The sequence below is a fragment of the Salvia hispanica genome, chromosome 6 (assembly GCF_023119035.1).
Source record: "Salvia hispanica cultivar TCC Black 2014 chromosome 6, UniMelb_Shisp_WGS_1.0, whole genome shotgun sequence".
NCBI lineage: Eukaryota > Viridiplantae > Streptophyta > Magnoliopsida > Lamiales > Lamiaceae > Salvia > Salvia hispanica.
Genome location: NC_062970.1, coordinates 3,020,460 through 3,040,821, shown reverse-complemented (window position 1 = coordinate 3,040,821; position 20,362 = coordinate 3,020,460). Strand labels below are relative to the sequence as shown.

The 20,362-nt window shown below is 35.6% G+C and overlaps 3 protein-coding genes across 3 annotated transcripts; all 3 read left to right on the top strand.

Annotated features, from left to right (window-relative positions):
* Positions 1 to 447: 447 nt before the first annotated feature.
* On the top strand, positions 448 to 8,136 carry LOC125193722 (probable sucrose-phosphate synthase 1). Its single transcript, XM_048091587.1, has 13 exons — positions 448 to 772; positions 867 to 956; positions 1,761 to 2,002; positions 2,298 to 2,361; positions 2,532 to 3,227; positions 4,559 to 4,672; positions 4,809 to 4,940; positions 5,047 to 5,223; positions 5,829 to 5,882; positions 5,961 to 6,023; positions 6,125 to 7,051; positions 7,177 to 7,304; positions 7,584 to 8,136. The coding sequence occupies exons 1-13, from the start codon at positions 590 to 592 to the stop codon at positions 7,840 to 7,842; spliced, it is 3,129 nt and encodes a 1,042-aa protein (XP_047947544.1). The 5' UTR covers positions 448 to 589; the 3' UTR covers positions 7,843 to 8,136.
* A 4,194-nt stretch (positions 8,137 to 12,330) lies between these two features.
* LOC125192644 (heptahelical transmembrane protein 1-like) lies at positions 12,331 to 14,641 on the top strand. Its single transcript, XM_048090268.1, has 4 exons — positions 12,331 to 12,725; positions 12,836 to 12,928; positions 13,585 to 13,633; positions 13,725 to 14,641. Exons 1-4 carry the CDS (start codon positions 12,433 to 12,435, stop codon positions 14,391 to 14,393), a joined length of 1,104 nt encoding a protein of 367 aa, XP_047946225.1. The 5' UTR covers positions 12,331 to 12,432; the 3' UTR covers positions 14,394 to 14,641.
* Positions 14,642 to 14,888: 247 nt separating this feature from the next.
* On the top strand, positions 14,889 to 18,053 carry LOC125192110. Its single transcript, XM_048089566.1, has 3 exons — positions 14,889 to 15,532; positions 16,857 to 17,041; positions 17,432 to 18,053. The coding sequence occupies exons 1-3, from the start codon at positions 15,076 to 15,078 to the stop codon at positions 17,900 to 17,902; spliced, it is 1,113 nt and encodes a 370-aa protein (XP_047945523.1). The 5' UTR covers positions 14,889 to 15,075; the 3' UTR covers positions 17,903 to 18,053.
* The last annotated feature ends 2,309 nt before the right edge of the window (positions 18,054 to 20,362 follow it).

Genomic DNA, 20,362 nt, shown 5'->3' with positions numbered 1-20,362 from the left:
AATACCAGTAACATTTATCACAATTGTCGTCTACGTAACATTCAGAAGCGAAAAGTTGATTGATCTCGCTAAAGTCTTGCTTGCCTATCTTATAATGTCATTTCGTATAGTGAGTGAGACTCGAACGAGTCAAAATAATTTTACGTAAGTTCATAATATCGAAAAGGTTATGAAACACATGCAAATTTTATTTATGAAAAATATCAAAGAGGTTAAAAAAATTATTTAATTGGAATACGAAAGTTTGGGACACCTGGAGAGTTAGATAAAAATTAACCTATATTTATTCGTATTATTATCGCCGTAGAAATTCCTAGACTGTGACGAAATACTGTTGACTTAGAGTGAAGAAAGGGAAACGGAAATTGACACGTATAATAAAGTGGAAATGGAAAAGAATAAATAAAGAAAAACAAAAACAATATTGCTATATATTCTGTAGCATATTTAGCACCTCAGCTTCGCCTCTGCCTTCGCCTTCCCTTTCATAGTTTCTGCTAATATTCCCAGAATCTTTCCTCCAAAATCTACCTCTCGTTCTCACTGCGTCACTCAGCACGCGCAAATCCACCGAGATCGGTGGTGAGAAATGGCGGGAAATGATTGGATTAACAGTTACCTGGAGGCGATTCTCGACGTCGGCCCCGGGCTCGACGAGAAGAAGTCGTCTCTGCTGCTCAGGGAGAGGGGGAGGTTCAGCCCTACCCGCTACTTCGTGGAGGAGGTCATCACTGGATTCGATGAGACCGATCTCCACCGCTCCTGGATCCGAGTATGTCTCGCTGCGGATGCATCTATCTGTATTCTTCTTATTGTTACTGTTTGTGTTTCCGAGTGCGTGATGTTTCTGTGTGTGATTGGTGAAGGCGCAAGCGACGAGGAGTCCGCAGGAGAGGAACACGAGGCTGGAGAACATGTGCTGGCGGATTTGGAATTTAGCTCGCCAGAAAAAGCAGGTAGTTTAGTGCTCTAATCGGAGGAAAAAGGATCGATTCAAGTGATGTTGATTTGTAGGAGATTTGAAGATTTGATTTGTGTTATGATTTATGAGGATGTGGTTTGATGAAATGCGATGGCTGATCTGAGATTGTTTTTGGTGTTTGATTGATTAATCAGTGTAAAATGATTGGTGTAAATCTTACTGATAGTTGTTGTGGTGCTTTTGAATGCAAATCTGCATGCATTTTATCATATCTAAATATTGGGGGCAGGAACATATATGAGTCGATATATTGTCTGTTTCAATAAAATAGTTGTTGGAGGAATCTGGAATGTGACATTATTGTAGCATGCTTGTATGTGTATTATCTGCAACCTATATGCAATACCTCCATTTTGCTTACATTGATTCTCTACGGTCAGCTGACTGCATTTTATGCTTCAAGCTGTTTTCCTGCACTAGTCTAGTGCCAAAGCCTTTTTTCAGAAATTACTGTGATTATTTGGCTGCTCGTACGATATGATTAGGGTTCCATCGTAAAACTTTCTCCCAGTCCTTTTTTTCCCATGTGTAGTCGACCGTGTCCCTGAATTTAATGGTCATTCTTCATCAAATGTTGCCTTGATGTTTGACTTGTTACGTTCTGACTATGGAACGGTTTTTTATTTACATTTTGCATTATAGCGCACACATTTCATGCGAAATACCTAGAACTTTTGGCTCCTACTCATGTTCCATTAGTGGCTGAAAGGTTAATTGAACTTCCTTCTAATACTTTAGCTGAAATGCATAATTTCCTGACGATGAATAACCTTGCTAGCTTGAGAGCGAGGAAGCCCAAAGAGTGGCGAAACGCCGTCTTGAGCGTGAAAAGGGTCGCAGAGAAGCAGTTGCAGATATGTCTGAAGATCTATCGGAGGGGGAAAAAGGAGATGTAGTTGCTGATCTCTCATCTCATGGTGAAAGCACAAGAGGTCGGTTACCTAGAATTAGCTCTGTTGATGCTTTGGAGGCCTGGACTAATCAACAGAAGGGGAAAAAGTTGTACATCATATTAATTAGGTACTCCATGTTAATGTGATTTCACATGACATTTGGCACAAAATTAAATCACTCCTTTTCTTTTGTTTTTGCATTTGAACTCTTTAAATGAATGCGGAACCATTTTTGTAGAGTTATTTTTCTATTGATTTCTTTAATCTTCTGCATATTAAGTCTACCAAGCTTTTGAGCTGAGACAGCTGGATTTGGACATGCATGGTTTAACTGATGCATGTCCAAACTTTATAACCCAATCATTTTTGTACCTTAACTTAATTGCATGCTTTGAGCTTTCTTGACTCTAGTACTTTTGCAGCCTCCATGGCTTGATACGAGGGGAAAATATGGAGCTTGGCCGTGACTCTGATACCGGTGGTCAGGTAGTGTTTGGTTCCAAATATTTTCATATTATCAGAATCTAACTCTTAGTAATAAGCTTGTTTGATAGTACTTTATTTGTTGCCTCATAGAGTGGTAATTAAAACTATCATATGGTAATTTCTGTGACTTCCTTTTGATATTGTCAGTTTTGGTTGCATGTGTCCTTCAGGTGAAGTATGTTGTTGAACTGGCTAGGGCATTGGGTTCTATGCCTGGTGTTTATCGTGTTGATTTGCTTACGAGACAAGTTTCATCACCAGAAGTTGACTGGAGCTACGGTGAACCCACAGAGATGCTACCTCCACTAAACTCAGACGCGATGGATGAGATTGGAGAAAGTAGTGGTGCTTACATAGTTCGCATTCCTTTTGGTCCAAAGGACAAATATGTTGCAAAAGAACTTCTATGGCCTCATATTCCTGAATTTGTTGATGGTGCTCTTAGCCATATCATGCAAATGTCAAAGGTTCTTGGTGAGCAAATTGGTAATGGACAGCCAGTCTGGCCTGTTGCTATTCATGGGCACTATGCAGATGCAGGTGACTCTGCAGCCCTATTATCTGGTGCATTGAATGTTCCCATGCTTTTCACTGGTCATTCACTAGGTCGTGATAAGCTAGAGCAACTTTTAAGACAAAGCAGATTGTCAAGGGATGAGATCAACTCTACCTACAAAATAATGCGTAGGATAGAGGCAGAAGAATTATGTATTGATGCCTCGGAAATCGTCATAACTAGCACAAGACAGGAGATAGAGCAGCAGTGGAATTTATACGACGGTTTTGATCCAATTCTAGAGCGCAAACTACGTGCTAGAATTAAACGCAATGTGAGCTGTTATGGAAGGTTCATGCCTCGCACAGCTGTAAGTACTTCATTTCTGTTTTAAACAAGAACCTATGCAAAAAATTCAAATGCTCCTAAATCAGTCATAATTATGCTTATGCGAAATGTATTCTTATTCTTTCTATATTGAGCAATATACTAAGTTAAGATGGCTATTATTTAGGTCAGGTTTTCTTTGAAAGTTTTCGCAGAACTGCTTACTTGGGCATTCTTAGAGGTGCCAAAGATCTCCTATTTGGCTAATGAAAAGAGTCCTAGTTCCAGCTTCATTTGTGTACAATGAAAAACGGAACTCTTCTGTGTTGATGATATTCTCACCTAGTAAGTGGGAATGTTTTTCGATACTACATCTTTTAGGAAATATTTGAATATAATTCCAGTAGACCCTTTTAGGAAATAACATAGATTTTAGATTCAGTTAAATGCCTTAAATATGAGCATTTTACCAAAATAACCTTCAATTAGCTTTCTCTAACTGGACCCGCAGGTCCAACTTGGAATTATTAATCGAGATAATAAAAATCGAGTCGTTGTCCACATCATTAAGAACCTCCATTCCTACTAGGAAGTTATGGTTCTGTTCCTCTATTTCCACATCACAGTCCTGCCTCAGCTTTACCTGTTCCTCCTCTGCCTTCACTCCCTCCACCACCTTCTTTACCATCTGTGGTGGCTCCTTCCCCTCCTCCACCACCTTCTACATAACCTTCTTGGTGGATCCTGCACTGTAATGTGTAGCTCTGCATTGTAGTAGCCGGCGTTCAAGTACACTTTAATGTGTAGCTCTGATCATGTTTTGGTCATGCATACTTGCTGGGGAAATCGAAATTCTCACTTGCAACACATTAGCCTCTCCATTTTGCCACAGCTAGACCTGTTTGTTGAATATATTCCACGTTGACCAATGATTTTCATTAGTTTTGAATTTAATTTGTTCTCGAAAGGTCTAGTCATCAACTCATTGTTAATTGACTAGAAAAGGGATCTGGGGTAATTTTTTATTAAAATACTCGAAAGTTAGGTATTATGCAATTTCTAAACACATGGTTATTTCTGTGAAAACGTTTGAACATGAGGATAACTGTTGTAATTGTCCCAATCTTTTTATTCATGTTAGAACATCCAAGACCAGTAAGAGCTGTTTTATCTTTTAAGTTTGAACTGTGGTAAATTTCTTCGAAAGAAGTAAGAACCACCACCTGAGACTTAGACAAATCAGGATGTCTATCTTTTTGTCATTACAATATAGCTGCTGCTGTACTTTTCTCGTTTTATTTTGCATTTTCTCAAACAAGATTATGTTGCTGCATTTCTAGCTGTTTCATTGAGACCATGGGTTCTTTTTTTAAGGTTATTCCACCTGGGATGGAATTTCATCACATCGAACCACATGATGGAGATATGGACACTGAAACTGAAGCAAACGAAGATGGAAAAGCTCCAGATCCGCCTATTTGGACTGAGGTTGCACCAATCCTTTGTATACTCGGTTATCAATATAACAAGATTTAATTTACAGATTTTGACTTTTGTGAAATATGTCCAAGATTTTTGAGTACCCATAGTCTTTGTCCAGTATCTTATACTGATGTATAAACAGATAATGCGCTTTTTTTCAAATCCGAGGAAGCCTATGATTCTAGCACTTGCAAGGCCAGATCCAAAGAAAAACCTCACGACCTTAGTCAAAGCATTTGGGGAATGTCGGCCACTAAGGGAGCTTGCTAATCTTGTAAGTTGCAAATTGAAAACATAAATGTTTGGTAAGAACTTCATTTTTATTTTATGGTCAGAACTGGTGCTGGAGTTCTAAGCCTTTTCCTTCTTATATTTTGCAGACTTTAATAATGGGCAACCGGGATAATATTGATGAAATGTCGGGAACAAATTCTTCAGTTCTTCTGTCAATCCTTAAGCTGGTTGATAAGTATGATCTTTATGGCCAAGTGGCATATCCTAAGCACCATAAGCAGACTGATGTTCCTGATATATACCGTCTAGCAGCAAAGACCAAGGTACTCTCATGTTTATCTTGCAGCTCATGGGTGCCTTTGAAAGTGGTTCTTCCCAATTGCTTTTATGCTCTTTACTTAATAAAAAACTACTCTCTGCAGTGCTATTGAAAATGGACATGCCAATAATTGTTAAACTGCCCATTTGCAGTTCCAGTTAAGGAAAAATTTGAACTTCTTTGTGGTGATGGCTAGATGAATGGGTGTCTTGCTCCTGTTGTTCATTTTGTGCTATAATTAGGTTAGTTTATGCATGATGCAAGAGATATTGTATAGTAAGTTCACCCATAAATCAACATCTGCTAGTTTTTACTACATTTTGTCTCCTAGCAGGCTAATTTGTCTTGGTGAGTGGTTAGTGGTTGGTGGTTACTGCTCTTGACAGGAGTAGGAGTTGTGCTGCTATGGCTCATTGACTTATAAGCATACGTGTGAAAAGTCAGGAGATTGATTAGTTTCCATGAAGCATTCAAATTTTACTGACAAAATGCTTGAGCCCATAGTTATATGAACCTGACAATGACTCATCCTACTTGGCCACAGTTTCCATGAACCTTCTCTAATCTTGTTATTAACTTACTGCATATTAACTTATTGTTTCTTGACAGGGTGTCTTCATTAACCCAGCTTTCATTGAGCCTTTTGGGCTTACTCTGATTGAGGTTTGCCTTTGATTTACAAAATCTTTCAATTTGAAATATTTTTTCATGCAACCTAAATAAGTTCTCTGCCATTACCAGGCTGCAGCATATGGCTTACCGATGGTTGCAACCCAAAATGGTGGTCCTGTTGATATACAGAGGGTAGGTCTCTTTCTTTTTCTTGTTGATTTCATGTTTCCATTTGGATTTTTTTTTACCTCCTGAAGATTGATTCCCACATTGGTTGGTCATGTTAATGACAGGTTTTAGACAATGGTCTCCTTGTTGATCCCCATGATCAACAGTCAATTGCTAATGCTCTTTTGAAGCTGGTTGCAGACAAGCATCTTTGGGCAAAATGTAGAGCTAACGGATTGAAAAATATTCACCTTTTTTCATGGCCAGAACATTGCAAGACATATCTCTCCAAAATAGCAACTTGTAAACCAAGACAACCCTGTTGGTTGAGAAATGATGACGACGACGATAACTCGGAATCAGATTCGCCAAGTGACTCCTTGAGGGACATACACGATTTATCATTAAACCTAAAGTTCTCCTTTGAAGGAGATAAGAATGAGAGCCGGGACAATGTCGATGGCTCTGTAGACTCTGAAGATCGAAAAATTAAGCTAGAGAATGCTGTGCTCTCATGGTCTAAGGGAATGGCAAAGAATGCCCAAAAACCTGGGTCGACTGAAAGGGTAGACTCCAATGCTGGAAAGTTCCCAGCATTGAGGAGAAGGAAGCACATATATGTCATTGCTGTGGATTATAATACAAGTGCTGATCTTTCTGAAACTGTTAGAAATATTTTCGAGGCTGTTAAGAAGGAGAGGACAGAAGGCTCTGTTGGATTTATCTTAGCAACATCATTTAACATTATTGAAATACGTTCGTTTCTGATTTCAGAAGGATTAAACACCACCGACTTTGATGCATTTATCTGCAATAGTGGTGGTGATCTTTATTACTCATCTGCTAATTCAGATGATAACTCATTCGTGGTGGACTTGTATTATCATTCACATATTGAATACCGCTGGGGAAGTGAAGGATTAAGGAAGACCCTAGTGCGGTGGGCATCTTCTTTAACAGATAAGAAGGGGCAAAAGGAAGAACTTGTTGTTGAAGATGAAGAAACTTCTGCAGATTACTGCTATTCTTTTAAAATTCAGAAGCCTGGAGTGGTAAACACATATCTCTATTCTATATAAGACCTGTTTACCACTTCTCATAATTTACTGGAGTGGTAGTATTTAAGTATACTACGGTTATCCTAATTATAAACGTGACATAAATTTATTTGTTACAGGTTCCCGCTGCAAAGGAACTAAGAAAGTTGATGCGAATTCAGGCACTACGTTGCCATGTCATATATTGTCAAAATGGAAGTAGAATCAATGTTATTCCCGTTTTGGCTTCTCGTTCCCAAGCACTCAGGTAGTCATTCCTTTCCACTTCTCAGTTATTATCACATTCCTCAATTTAGTGTATCATAATTATAATTGTTTGCTCTTTGTCATTACACGTATTTTATTATAGTTTCATACACCTTATTATGTTGAAACTACAGCTTCTGTTTTAAATCAACACACATTAATCTAATAGGTTATGAGAAGATATTTAGAAAATTAGACTTGTTTCTGCTCCAGTTTCTGCCGGATTTGCAGCATTGTATCATAATTTTGCGAAACCTAACACGAAAAACAACCTCTTCAGGTATCTGTATCTTCGCTGGGGCATGGACTTGTCAAAGGTGGTGGTTTTTGTCGGGGAGAGTGGAGACACTGACTACGAACAATTGCTTGGCGGTGTTCACAAATCTGTAGTTCTGAGCGGAGTTTGTAGCAGCCAAGTCGATGCTAGCAGAAGCTACCCACTCACGGACGTCATAGCTTACGACAGCCCTAATATCACCACAACCAGTGTCTCCGATCTCCGAGCATCACTGGAGGAGCTGAAAGTCCTCAGTGGCTAAGATTTCCAGTTACCACCACACCCTGTTGCACCGCATCCATCTAAAATAAATTAAGCATACATGTTTTCGTTCATGCTACTTTACGATAAATGGCAGATACACACTGCTGCCAGTCTGCGAGGGAGCTTATAACTCGGTTCCTTACGTGAAATAATACATTTTCTTCTTTGGTTGGATCAAATTGAAGCATAAAAAAAGTTACCCGTTTGCTACTTTGTTGTACAAGTCTTAGTACTAGCAAATGTGATATTTGTACAGATCTTGCGATTTTCTTATTAAATCACAAATTTCTGATGTTGCTTCTTTTATTCTTCTTATTTTTTGTAGTTACAGTTAATTAAGTATTGTATAATTTGTATTTGCACTGTCCTGCCCATAGTTTACAAATGCATACTAACTTTTATATGCTCTTTTGTTTTGTTTTATTTTAGTTTAAGGACATTGTGGTGCAATTAACAATTCCACCGTGTTAATTATATCTCATTACGTCAGTACCTAAATACTCCATCCGTCTGCGGCACGGTTTTAAGAAATGTTGAGAAAAATGGGTGTAAAAAAGTTAGTGAAATATGAGTCTCAATGTATATATTAGTTTTAAATAAACTTGGAATTCTATTATCATTTATGGTAGAAGTGATCGGGATTCATATTCACCGACGGATTAAAATGGAAAAATAAAACTCTTATTCGCGGACGGAGGGATTATTTTTTTTTGGAAAAACTAGGTACAGTTGAAAGGCTAGGGGTTAATAGTCTATAACAATTTAGTTCTTTTAACCAAACTAAATTAACATAGTTCACAATAGGCACTATAAATGTAAGATTTAATTAATTTAATCTAATCAATGTAATCTTTACTTTAACGCATTCCCATTTCTTAAATATGTCTATTCAACATTATCACCAAAAATATAAATAACATAATTCTCGATTCGGCCAAACGTTAGAATATGATTGTCTTAACCGAGGACCTCTCAAATGGCATGAAATTAAATCTCAATTATAGCCTCTACCACATCAACTACTGTAATCAATTAAAATATGCAAAATGTTATACTATATGTAGATTGAATTATTGTACCAACTCAAATTCATTATTTTTGTCATTATAACTGTTCGTAGCAAGGTAGGAGAGCTTTTCCCTAATTATTTTTACCACTATCTTAAAAAATTATTCATTTTCGATTTATTCTTACATAATTTCGTGGCTTTTAACACAATTTTCTTACTAAAATATTAAATTTTCGATTAAAAAAATTCCAAAATTAAACTTAAGTGGTTAACTAGTCAATCACGACATGCCTTTATGAGATTGTATTATATTGTTATTTTTAGTTAAATAAAAAGGATAAATTGAAGTGAATAATGAATGTAGGTATGGATATTAATGAGCAATAAAGCAATTAATGGTATGTGAATAGCTGTTTGAATACAACGTAACTCACATCCTCCCAACAGCTAATGCATTCCTGCCCTATTCATTCATGGCTCATAATAGCTCTCCAATTACAGCCTCCCACCAAAAATTTAAATAAATTAAAATTAAAATTGAATGATGCTCTAGCAATTGCTAGGGAAATTGGATATTATAAATTTTATGTTCATAATCTATAGTAGCTTTGGCCTTTGGCTCCATACAAAACATCGGATTTTACTAATTCTAGAATAAAAAAGATATTTTTTACTAATACCAAAATTTTCTAGGAATAAGGTTAACTTCATGTTTCAAAATATATTCAAGTAATGTGGTTCTTTAGTCTGGTGTGGTTTTTCTTTATCTTGAAATATTGATCAAGTGTTTTATTTTCTTTGAAAAGGTATGAAGTATATATAATATGAAAATTATTGGAGAACATCTTTTTTCATATGAATGCACATGCACAACAATTAAAAACCTTTAGCCCTCTTTAATAGTATAAATTACTTTACAAATATTGATGTTATCATGTTTTATCCTCTATATACATATATAGTATTGTATTGAATTGAGTATCTTTATAAATTAATAATAATTATTTATGCTCTAATATTAAAATGCATTCTTTTTGTCTACGTATAAGATGAGTAGAAGATATATGTACGGGGCTGCGTTAGTGTGCTAACTAATTTACAATAATAACTAATAACTTTCAATTCTGTGTATTAAAATTATCAACACAAAGACATAATTACATCAATACAACATGTAAATTTAAATATCAACACAAAGACATAAGTTTATCAACACAAGAAGATTGATAAATTTATGTCTTTATGTTGATATTTTTAACATACAATATTGATATTAGTTATTAGTTATTATTATAAAATAGTTAGTATTTGATCACACACCTATACGTACATAATAGCTAGTATTTGATCACAAACCTATACGTACACAAGTAACTTTACTGATTTATTTCTAAATAATTAAATTTCTAAAGCTGTCATATGTAATTATGTTGTAACCATCATGATTTGCAAATTGTGAACTTCAAATTAGATGTTGACTGACTTTATTTATTGTGGTTTCGTGACGGTTTGATAATGATTTCAAGAAACAAATCAAATTGCCAAATCCTAGAATTATTTTGTTTCGAGTTTTAATTAATAACTGCACCACAAAGTACAAAGTCAGTACTTAGCTACAAATCTACAATCATAACAACTAAACCAACTCCTCAAATTAAATTAATATAATTAAATCGCGAAAATAGAGTTTCAACTAAGTTTCCTAACTAAATAGATCAACAATTCTCAACTACCACTTAATTTTGCTCAGACAGAAAACAATCAACAGAATTCATTAACTTTTTGTTACTTAAAAAATTAAGACTTATAATGATTAATAAAATGCATATATTTCCCAACCAAAATTGGTCTTAATATTACTTTCAAGACTCTTTAATTAGCAATAGAGCCAAATCCAATTTCTTCCTTCAAAATAATTGAATACTACTTAATTTAGCAATTCCCTTTATCATACGTTGCTTGATAATTGATATAATCGATCCCAAAAGCATAATATAAATAGCATATATTGTAACGAATGATAAAAGAAACAATATATTTTTCTATGTATAGTGGGAACTTGATATAGTCTCCAAATCAACAAGAAACAAATAAACCTTAGATCCAATAATTCTCCTAATCATAAATGATCAACCACCATGAGAATCCCAATAGCTTCACTTATGTACATAAAAAGAAATATAGAAGCAATTGATCTTATCAATCTATTTGTATATAACTATATATTTTGGGTATGGAAAAAAGCAAACAAAATCATGACTTTTACATGTAATAAGATGATACCAACACATTATAGTATATTGAATCTTATCGATGACCTAATCACATGAAATGAAAACCTACATCTTTCAAGCAAACCATATCTATAGTTATTAGGGCTGATAATTTGGATATCAGGTATCGGATAAATCCGACCCGATCCTAAATTTTTGGGTAATGGATATCCGATATCCAAAAAAATGGGCATCGAGTATTGGTTCGGGTATTGAGATGTGAGAATTATCGGGTATTACCCAATTATTCAAAATTATAATTCATTTTAAGTCACTATCTGTTAACTATATAAATTTATATGGGTTCTTGAACTTCAAATATGGTCACACCATGGTAATCTTATTCCAGTTATATCCACTCATAAACAAATTATTCCAGGAAGAGCTGAGGGTAGTAGGTCGATTTCTTAGATGACAAAAAAGATTGGTTAATCATGTATCTTTCATACTGGAAAAATGCACTCTTTTATGGAAATTATTTTCTTTGTTCAGACCTGGCTACTTGACTATTTTATTTCCTAACTATTTTGAGGATCTGTCTATTCATTTGTATTTTGGATGGATTATGGATGTTATGTCTTGTGATTAAGAAATTTTGGCTTAAAATGTGTGTGATTTGGAATTGTAATAGGCTGGGAATTTGTATTTGATTGTCTTTAATTGTCCCTTTATTCTATTCCGAAATGAACCGACTGTATCAACTATTCAAAATATAAATCAAGCACATCAATGAGCTATATTTCGATACAACAATAAATCATACTTCAGCACAACCCACGCTCAATAAATGCTCCCATCTCTCCAACTAAATATGCATCGACACCATGTGTCACAATCACGTCCGTCTATAATTCACACCCAAAGACCGATATCCAGTCTCGGTTATAATACCAGAATGATCTAACATGAACACAACTTTCTCTCTATATATGTGCAACTTTTCTTGTCTTACACGAATCCATACTCATTCCTATATATCAATCTCATGTATGTAATATTGATTGCTATTGCTAGACAACTATGAAGTTTCTATAGAATTTCTAAACAAATACTACAAAAACCCCTTCACTCAAAAAATTCCAATCTACTTCACCACTAAGTCAAAAATTCCATCAAAATTTCACACTTCAAATAAATAAATAAACAAAGAAAATAAAAAAAGAATTCATACTTTAAATGATGCTTGTTGGCACAGTTGCTGATCAGCCTCTTGTGCAGTTATTACTCCAACCTAACCACCCCAACCCCCAATCTCTCTCAAGAGCTATGAATATGGTTTTCACACTGTGGCTGAATCCAAGAATTCATGCCACCAAATAACACCATGACCACCCGAAGCAATCAACAAGCCTGCGTTTTGAAGAGAAAATCCAAAGCCACTATGGATCAAGACAGAATCATCACATGTTGTTTGGACAGCAAAAAAGATGAGAACAAGAACAAAGGGAAAACATCATACCCTCTCTTGTCTTTTCATGAATTGCCAGATTATATGAAGGATAATCAGTATATATTGAGGTATTACAGGTCTGAGTGGCCTCTTAAATTGGCCTTTTTCAGCTTGTTTCGATGGCATAATGAGACACTTAATGTCTGGACGTGAGTACACTTTTTCTTTTTTTGTTGTCTTAATTAGTACTACTACTACTTTTTTTATTGTTTTATGTAAGAATTAATGTTGATTTGATTTATATGTTTTGGTGTTGCAGGCACTTGATTGGGCTGTTGTTGTTTGTGGGATTGACTGTTGCTAATGCTATGCATGTTTATGAGGTTGCAGATTTCATCACAATGTTTGCTATGTAAGTCCCATTGTGACGCCCTTCCGATGGATCTGTAATGATTATTTTCGTATGATTTTGCTTGCTATACTCGCCCTTGTAGCGTTATAAACTGTATTGTTACTCTTGCTTCTGTCGGTGATAGGATGAAAAGGAATTTTGTGTTACGAAACCGAGATAATTACCTTTTAGAAAACCGAGATATAAGATTTTGGGAAAAAAGATAAAACGAAATAAAGTTGATCATTACTCTAAAGTGAGGTATGAATAACCAACCATCGCACTGTAAAAAGGATATGTTCGATCACAAGGTAAGGGGTCAAGGGGCTTAAGCCCTTAACATCCTCTATCAATGATCTGAATCGCTCAGAAGATATAGTATTTTCAAATAATATTCAGAAAACATAGCCCATTGTTTTTTTTTTCACGTCCGTCCCTGGTTTGATCTATAGCCATTTAAGTTAGGGCCTTCTGAAACGGTCTATTAAATTCATCGAGTTGTAACTATTTGCACTTGAAAGCTTGATTCCATCCCAAATTTCTCAATCAATTAGTCAGATTCTTGATTAAATGTTGATGTACATTGATAACTCAACTTATGTAAGATCCAATTTCAAGAATGTTTATGTTTCTTAATTTATGCCTTCACCAAGTTTAGTAATCCCATTTCATGACAGGCAATTCCCATCAAGTGCAGAAGCCAACATCTCCAACAAATTCTCAGCTGTAAGCCTTCACCTTCATCATCACCATTTGTTGCTCTTGTTTATTTTTCTTACAAAGAAGCAGACTAACAAAGTTGTATTTGCAATAGCAGGGGACAAAAAATGTAATAGACTTGAACCAAAAAATGGACATAACAAAATCAACCACACCAAGCTGGCCTTTCTATGTCTTCCTCTGTGGCTCCATGTTCTGCCTCCTCTGCAGCAGCCTCTGCCACCTCTTCTGCTGCCACTCGCGCCGCCTCAACACGCAGCTCCTCAACCTCGACTACGTGGGCATCACCGTCATGATCATCGCCTCCTACTTCCCCCCCATGTACTACATCTTCCAATGCACCCCTCACTGGCAAGTCGTCTACCTCACCGGGATATCCGTCCTTGGCGCCTGCACCGTCATCACCCTCCTCACCCCGGCCCTCTCGTCTGGCAAATGCCGCTCCTTCCGCGTCCTCCTCTTCGTCTCCATGGCCCTGTTCGGCATCATCCCGGCCATCCATGCCGCGGTGGTCTACTGGAGTGATCCTCACCGCAATGTCATACTCGCGTACGAGGGCGTGATGGCGCTCTCGTATTTGGTCGGGACCGTGTTTTACTTGAGCCGGGCGCCCGAGCGGTGGTGGCCCGGGTGGTTCGACTTGGCGGGGCAGAGCCACCAGTTATTCCATGTGTTTGTGGTGATGGGGGCTTTGGCACATTATGGTGCTGCTGATATTTTCTTGAGGTATAGGAGTAAAATGGGGTGTGACAAACTTGGTTATTGATGTACTATTGTTAGTGTTATTTATTATTTGCCATATACTACTATGTATGTGGTTATAACTTATAAGGTCTAAAGTGCAACTTTGAGTTGCTTGAGAATCGGGTCGGGTCGGGCCAGCGACGATAATTTGATCGTCGTTAGCAATTAGGTAAGGTTGGAACACATTTGATTAGCGACAAATGTATTTGAGTTGCAATTTTAAATAGTGGACTTTTTCTCGTCGTTAAACATTCTAGCGACAACGATCAAGATTGAATTTTTATCTTATACAACGATCAAGATTGAATTTTTATCTTACGAGAACACACTAATTAATACCTCTAGAATTTTATGGTGAAAAAGAAGTGTTTTACATGCTCATTTCATTGATTATTTTGTATATCAATGATTCGTTTTATCTGCAAGATTATATTTTTTGAGAGATAATCATATAATAATGAGTTAATTAAATCAAACGGCACGAATGTTTGTAAAAATACCGATAAAAAAAGCAAAAAGAGATACAGTCCCCAAAAATCTTCGCACAATCGTAACAAAACACAAAAAAGAATTCAACTTTGATCAGATTCCTCACTGATACACTCAAATCCGTCGATTCAAACAGCTAAAAATTCAATAGTTATCACAAAATCACAAAACTCACTGCAATAACCGATCAGAAATTGAAAAAGAATTGAAGAAAAATGTCATCTTGGATCCCTCAACTCTTCAATCCCTTCTCCGACGGCGATGACAATCCCAATCCGCCTGAGCATCCCCCACCCCAGAAAAGCCCCACCGCCGCCGCTAGGGATGATCTCACGGCCGTGTTCCGCGGCGTCGCCGCCTTTCTTGCGCCTCCCCCTGCGGCGGCGGCGGCGTCTGAGGCGGCTTCCTCATCGGAGACAATTGAGGGGATTAAGAGTGATTTGGCTGAAATTCAGGGCACATTCAGATCAGGGCTGTCGTTGATTTCATCGAAGATTAGTTCAAATCTGCTGCAGCTCCAGAATCAACTCGGTGATAGAGATGATGGGAGTGATGATGGGGAAGAAGAGGAGGAAGATGGATTGGGAATTAGTGATGAGATTTTGGATTTTGTTTCGAAAATCTCGAGGCGGCGGGAGCTGTGGACTGATTTCCCTCTTTCCTTGCCTGATGGTAATGCTAATTTTATTTGGAAAAGTTTTAATTTTTTATGGTTTTTACTTGTTTTCATGGTTATAACTGCTATGTTGTTTGTTATTGATGTTACTCCTATAATCTTTGAGGAATGATTTTGGATAATTTTGGGGTCGGACATTGATATGTGTTTATTCTTGTGAATCTTTCTTTATGTGTGTGTTTGGATATGGGGAGGTTAATGGATGCTGAGCTTGCTCGAATACGTCTCTATTCAATTGTTTCGTGAGATATTCGAAGGTTAAGAAGTCCTAAGAAAAGTGTGAGAGATTGCCGGTTTATGTGTATAAGCATATATAGATACATTGTGGAGGAAACTGGCACGTGCATTTTGATATTCGTGTGGTAATTGATTTTCTCGAACTTTAGAATTGTGAACTCACGGATGAATTTAGAGTTATGAAGTCACAGATGATGGTTCGTGTTAAAAAAAAACATGTCATTTGATTGACGAGTAAATATGTTGGCCAGTTTTGTAGTTATTGAAACTTGGTGTTCAGCTTAAAGAGTTTCAGTTGTTGAGGTCTAGGTGACTGGATTAATACCGAAGTGTTTGGGTTGTAATAGGTTAACATAGATTGGGATATTAGTGCCATTTGGCTTTGGCTTTAGAAGGTGATGATTTAGTTATACTCCCTGCGCCCCACTCTAAGTGGAGCATTTCCTTTTCGGCACGAGATTTTATGTAGTGTTGTTTTGTGAGTTAAGTGGAGAGATGATAAAGTAAAAGGTAGAAAAAGTAAAGAGAGTGATGTTTCTATTTTAATAAATGTGTCATTTAGGGTGAAACATCCCAAAAAGAAAAATGTGTCATTTAGGGTGAGACATCCCAAAAAGAAAAATGTGCCATTTAGGGAGTGACATTCCAAAAAGAAAAATGTGTCACTTAGGATGGGACGGAGGGAGTAGTAGGTTTGTAGTAGTTAGGAAGGACAAATGAATTCCAATTGAATATTTACCAAATTATTTGGGCTGGAAAATGGTAAGCATATCTGGCTTCTGGGATTTAGAAGGTGATGATGCGGTTATGTAAAGGTATGTAGTTAGGAAGGACACACATATTTGGGTGTCAGCTATGTGGTGTTATGATATCGATGAATATGTGTGTGACTTAAATAATTATTTGAATAGACCAATGGCAAGGTATCTATACTAGTGGTACTCACACAAATGTCATAAAATGTTTGCGTGTGTATGTTGTGTGTATTGAAAAGTTGGAGCTTAACCTTATAAGCTCAACCTACCACTTTAATTTACTAAGGTGGAATATGATCCTTGTGCTGACTAAGATACTCTATTACAGATTTTCATTTGTCGGATTATCAGAGAGAACATGCGGAAAATATTGAACATTTAGTACCCGACTTTGAGACGCTGAGGCAAATAATCTGCACTCAAATGAGCACGGAGAAGTTTTGGCTTATCTACTTTATTCTACTTCTCCCCAGGTTGAATGAAGAAGATCTGAAGCTTCTCTCGACTCCACAGGCAAGCCCTAGAGTTGTTAATTAGTACTATTGATTTACTTTCTGTTGAAAGCTATGGAACCTACATCAGATGATCACAATGTTTAAGCCATTAGAATTATCATCAAATTGTGTTTCTAGGGTCATTACTCATTATATTTGTGATGGTAAGAGATTAAAACCATGTTATTTGTTTATATATTTAGCTGTTTCGATGTCTTATAGTAATTGAAAAGAAAATTTGAGATGTTTGAGTTGGCTGTTATGCATATGGATTATGGTATGAGTGATTTATTACGTGCTCTCATACGTCGTCTGTCAGCTTCCTTCCGTTTCCTATATTACGCTCGTTGTTCATCATTGACACACTCTCTTCATATTTGTCGGTTACAAAGTGATTGGTTTTCTGCAGGTTGCCGAAGCAAGGGAGACACTTTTGAAGCAGCTTCAAAATAAGAATGATCAAGAAACCTCCGAAGGCCCTGCATCATCTGATACTAAGAATACATCCACCGAGACTGTAAATCCAACTAAACCGGGAGAGACCGTTGAAGAACCTGAACCTGAATCCGACCATCAGCCTAAGGCAGTTGAGACACATCCGCCAACTGATGCTCAAAAGAAATCCTTAAACGAGGAGGATGTTTCGTTTAGTGATCTTGAAGATGACGAAGATGATGATCCATCGCAGAAGCAATCATCTGCACGCAGAGCATCAACGAGCGACAAAACATGGGTTCAACTGGACGAGAGCTCTGGATCTCAGGGTCCTAAGCAGAACGCAGGCCAAGGTGTCTCGAAAGATAAAGAATCAGAAGGTGAAGACTCGAATGACTGGCTCACCGTGGATGATACTGATTTCGACAGCTTGGGAGCAGTGTGAAACGTCTCATATGTGTAAATTTGTTTCTCCCTGCCTATTTTTTTTTTTAACTTTTACATTTGTGTATAAATTAGCTACCTTGATAATCAAAAGGTGGATGGGTGTCATCACAATACATGTCAAGAAATTGCAGATTCTTTCTTTCTTATCATTTTAATGTTGCTTATATTTGTCAACTGTGATTATATGTATTTGTTAAATTTGTATAAAATCATCAATTTTTAGTGTAGTAGATTGATTGTATACGTATTTCAAAAAATTATAAGTTTGATAATTGATTTGACTTCATAGAATAGAAATGAATGAACAAAAAAGGAATGGTGATTTTTTAAATTTAATAAAATGTAAAATTATACTAATAAAAATCTGAAAACAACGTTTTCTTAGAAAAAATTTGCAGACTATAAGTGGGAGGTAGACCATTTAAATTATTTCAGGTTCTATATAGGGAAATGTACAACAAGGCTAAGGTTCTTGGAAAGTTAAAGTACTATTGTATTGTAGTGCATTATCGAAGTGAGATTTGGTCAAATCAATAATTCCACACCATACTTGTAGTGCATCAATAAACATAAATAATTATCAAAGAAATGATAAATTTCTCTACATTTTATTGCTCCATCCTCCCTAAATATAGTTTACATTTGCCATTTTCGTTCTTTTAACTTATAGACATTGTCCGACAACATATTTTATCTTCATTATTATCAATTTATTTATCATTTCACATCCCTATCATTTTCTCCACTCTCAATATACTACCAATATTACCCATAAGATGATATTTTTTTCATTTATAATAGACCAACAACTTTTATTCAAATTCATCCCACCCTCTATTAGACCTATTGTTTTGGTGACGGGGGAGTATGTTTCTTTACGTTGCACCGGAATTTAAGTTACGGAATCTTCACTATTGAGTTTGTTCGCTATTATTTCTCTCGTTTCACTTTTACTATATATATGAATGGTAAATATATAAAACACGTAAATATTATCTTAATGAAATATAGTACTAACTCGAATTTTACTATCAAAATAAGACTTATATTCTACTAGGACTTACAAATTGAATAGTTACAGAATGATAGATGATTAAATGGGGAATTTTATAGCATAGATTTGACTACATGGAACAAAATAAAAATGAAATTACAAAAATAGAAATACAGAGAGAAGATTACAAAAATGACAGATGATCTACCACTAGTATGAGTTGTTAGCATCCCCCACCCTAAATTAATCAAACACTTCATATCATCATATGTATTATTGTGAACATATATACATATACAATAGTATTAAATTATCATAGGATGTAAGTGGGCCTCAAACACATGCATAGTCACGGACTGAAGTTGCATACATTATTATTTTCCATTTATATAATATACCACTCCATAAAATATTACTGATTTCCATTTATATGTTTTGAGATTTAAGATTTAGGGTTTAGAATGCAGAATTTTGAACATACATAGAAAGAGAGTATTAATTCAAGGAAGCATATAGGCGTTTGCATAAAATTACGCATTTTATATTTTTTATCAATAAAATAACAAAGATATATTTACAAGCGAATAAAATATGCTACAAAAGTTAAAAAATAATACCACTATTACAGTTATCGAGTGCAAATTTAAATTGAATAAAATAATTGTATTCATGTCATATTTATCATGCATGATTGATAATCTTAACAATTATATTAGCATATCTTGGATAGATAATATTATATACACATTCATGAGGGCCCAATATATGTCAAATATATGCATGTTGATCAGTTGATGCATACAACCAAAAAGCTAGCTAGAAGCTATAAATTAAATAGGGTAATAAGTTAATTAATCATAGTAAGGAAACTATGAGTTGATGGCTTATATCAGAATAGCAAAATCCAAGAAAGATTGAATCAATTGCTAGCATCCAAGTCTTACTAGATGTTTGTTATTGTTGTTACTTTAGTTGTTCGAATATATTTGTAAGAATAAAAATGTTTTCTCTTTTTATTGATAAATAAATAGAAATTTTAAGGGTCTCATCACGGTGAACTTAAATATGAGACATTTGATCTCACATCATCCACTCTATCGCTAACCCAACTCACGCACACAAAAATACTTTCCTTTTATTTTTCCTATATCTAGTACTTTCCTATTATTTTTCCTAAATGTAGTTATAATAGATATTAAAATAATAGTATATGCTATAAACAAACTGGTTTTTATACCATATGTTGACTTAATTAGTTAATTTGATTTAAACAAATTGAACTTCACTTTAACATAAAAAAAAATGATAAAAATGAAACTAAAGGTCAATTATAGAATGAGCGAAGAGATATTAATTAGAACATGATGAAAAATTGAAAATAGAGTCAATGTAATTATTTGTGATGGAATGTATGATGTAACCATCAAGATAATACCTTCTGGCATTTCACATAACAATCATAAA

Excerpts from the sequence above, each read along its gene's own strand:
- LOC125193722 (XM_048091587.1), top strand. The coding sequence starts at position 590 with ATGGCGGGAAATGATTGGATTAACAGTTACCTGGAGGCGATTCTCGAC. Across the intron at positions 5,224-5,828 it reads GTCTAGCAGCAAAGACCAAG|GGTGTCTTCATTAACCCAGC; the intron begins GTACTCTCATGT and ends GTTTCTTGACAG. Across the intron at positions 7,305-7,583 it reads TCTCGTTCCCAAGCACTCAG|GTATCTGTATCTTCGCTGGG; the intron begins GTAGTCATTCCT and ends CAACCTCTTCAG.
- LOC125192644 (XM_048090268.1), top strand. The coding sequence starts at position 12,433 with ATGCCACCAAATAACACCATGACCACCCGAAGCAATCAACAAGCCTGC. Across the intron at positions 12,929-13,584 it reads TTCATCACAATGTTTGCTAT|GCAATTCCCATCAAGTGCAG; the intron begins GTAAGTCCCATT and ends ATTTCATGACAG. Across the intron at positions 13,634-13,724 it reads TCTCCAACAAATTCTCAGCT|GGGACAAAAAATGTAATAGA; the intron begins GTAAGCCTTCAC and ends TTGCAATAGCAG.
- LOC125192110 (XM_048089566.1), top strand. The coding sequence starts at position 15,076 with ATGTCATCTTGGATCCCTCAACTCTTCAATCCCTTCTCCGACGGCGAT. Across the intron at positions 15,533-16,856 it reads CCCTCTTTCCTTGCCTGATG|ATTTTCATTTGTCGGATTAT; the intron begins GTAATGCTAATT and ends ACTCTATTACAG. Across the intron at positions 17,042-17,431 it reads AGCTTCTCTCGACTCCACAG|GTTGCCGAAGCAAGGGAGAC; the intron begins GCAAGCCCTAGA and ends GGTTTTCTGCAG.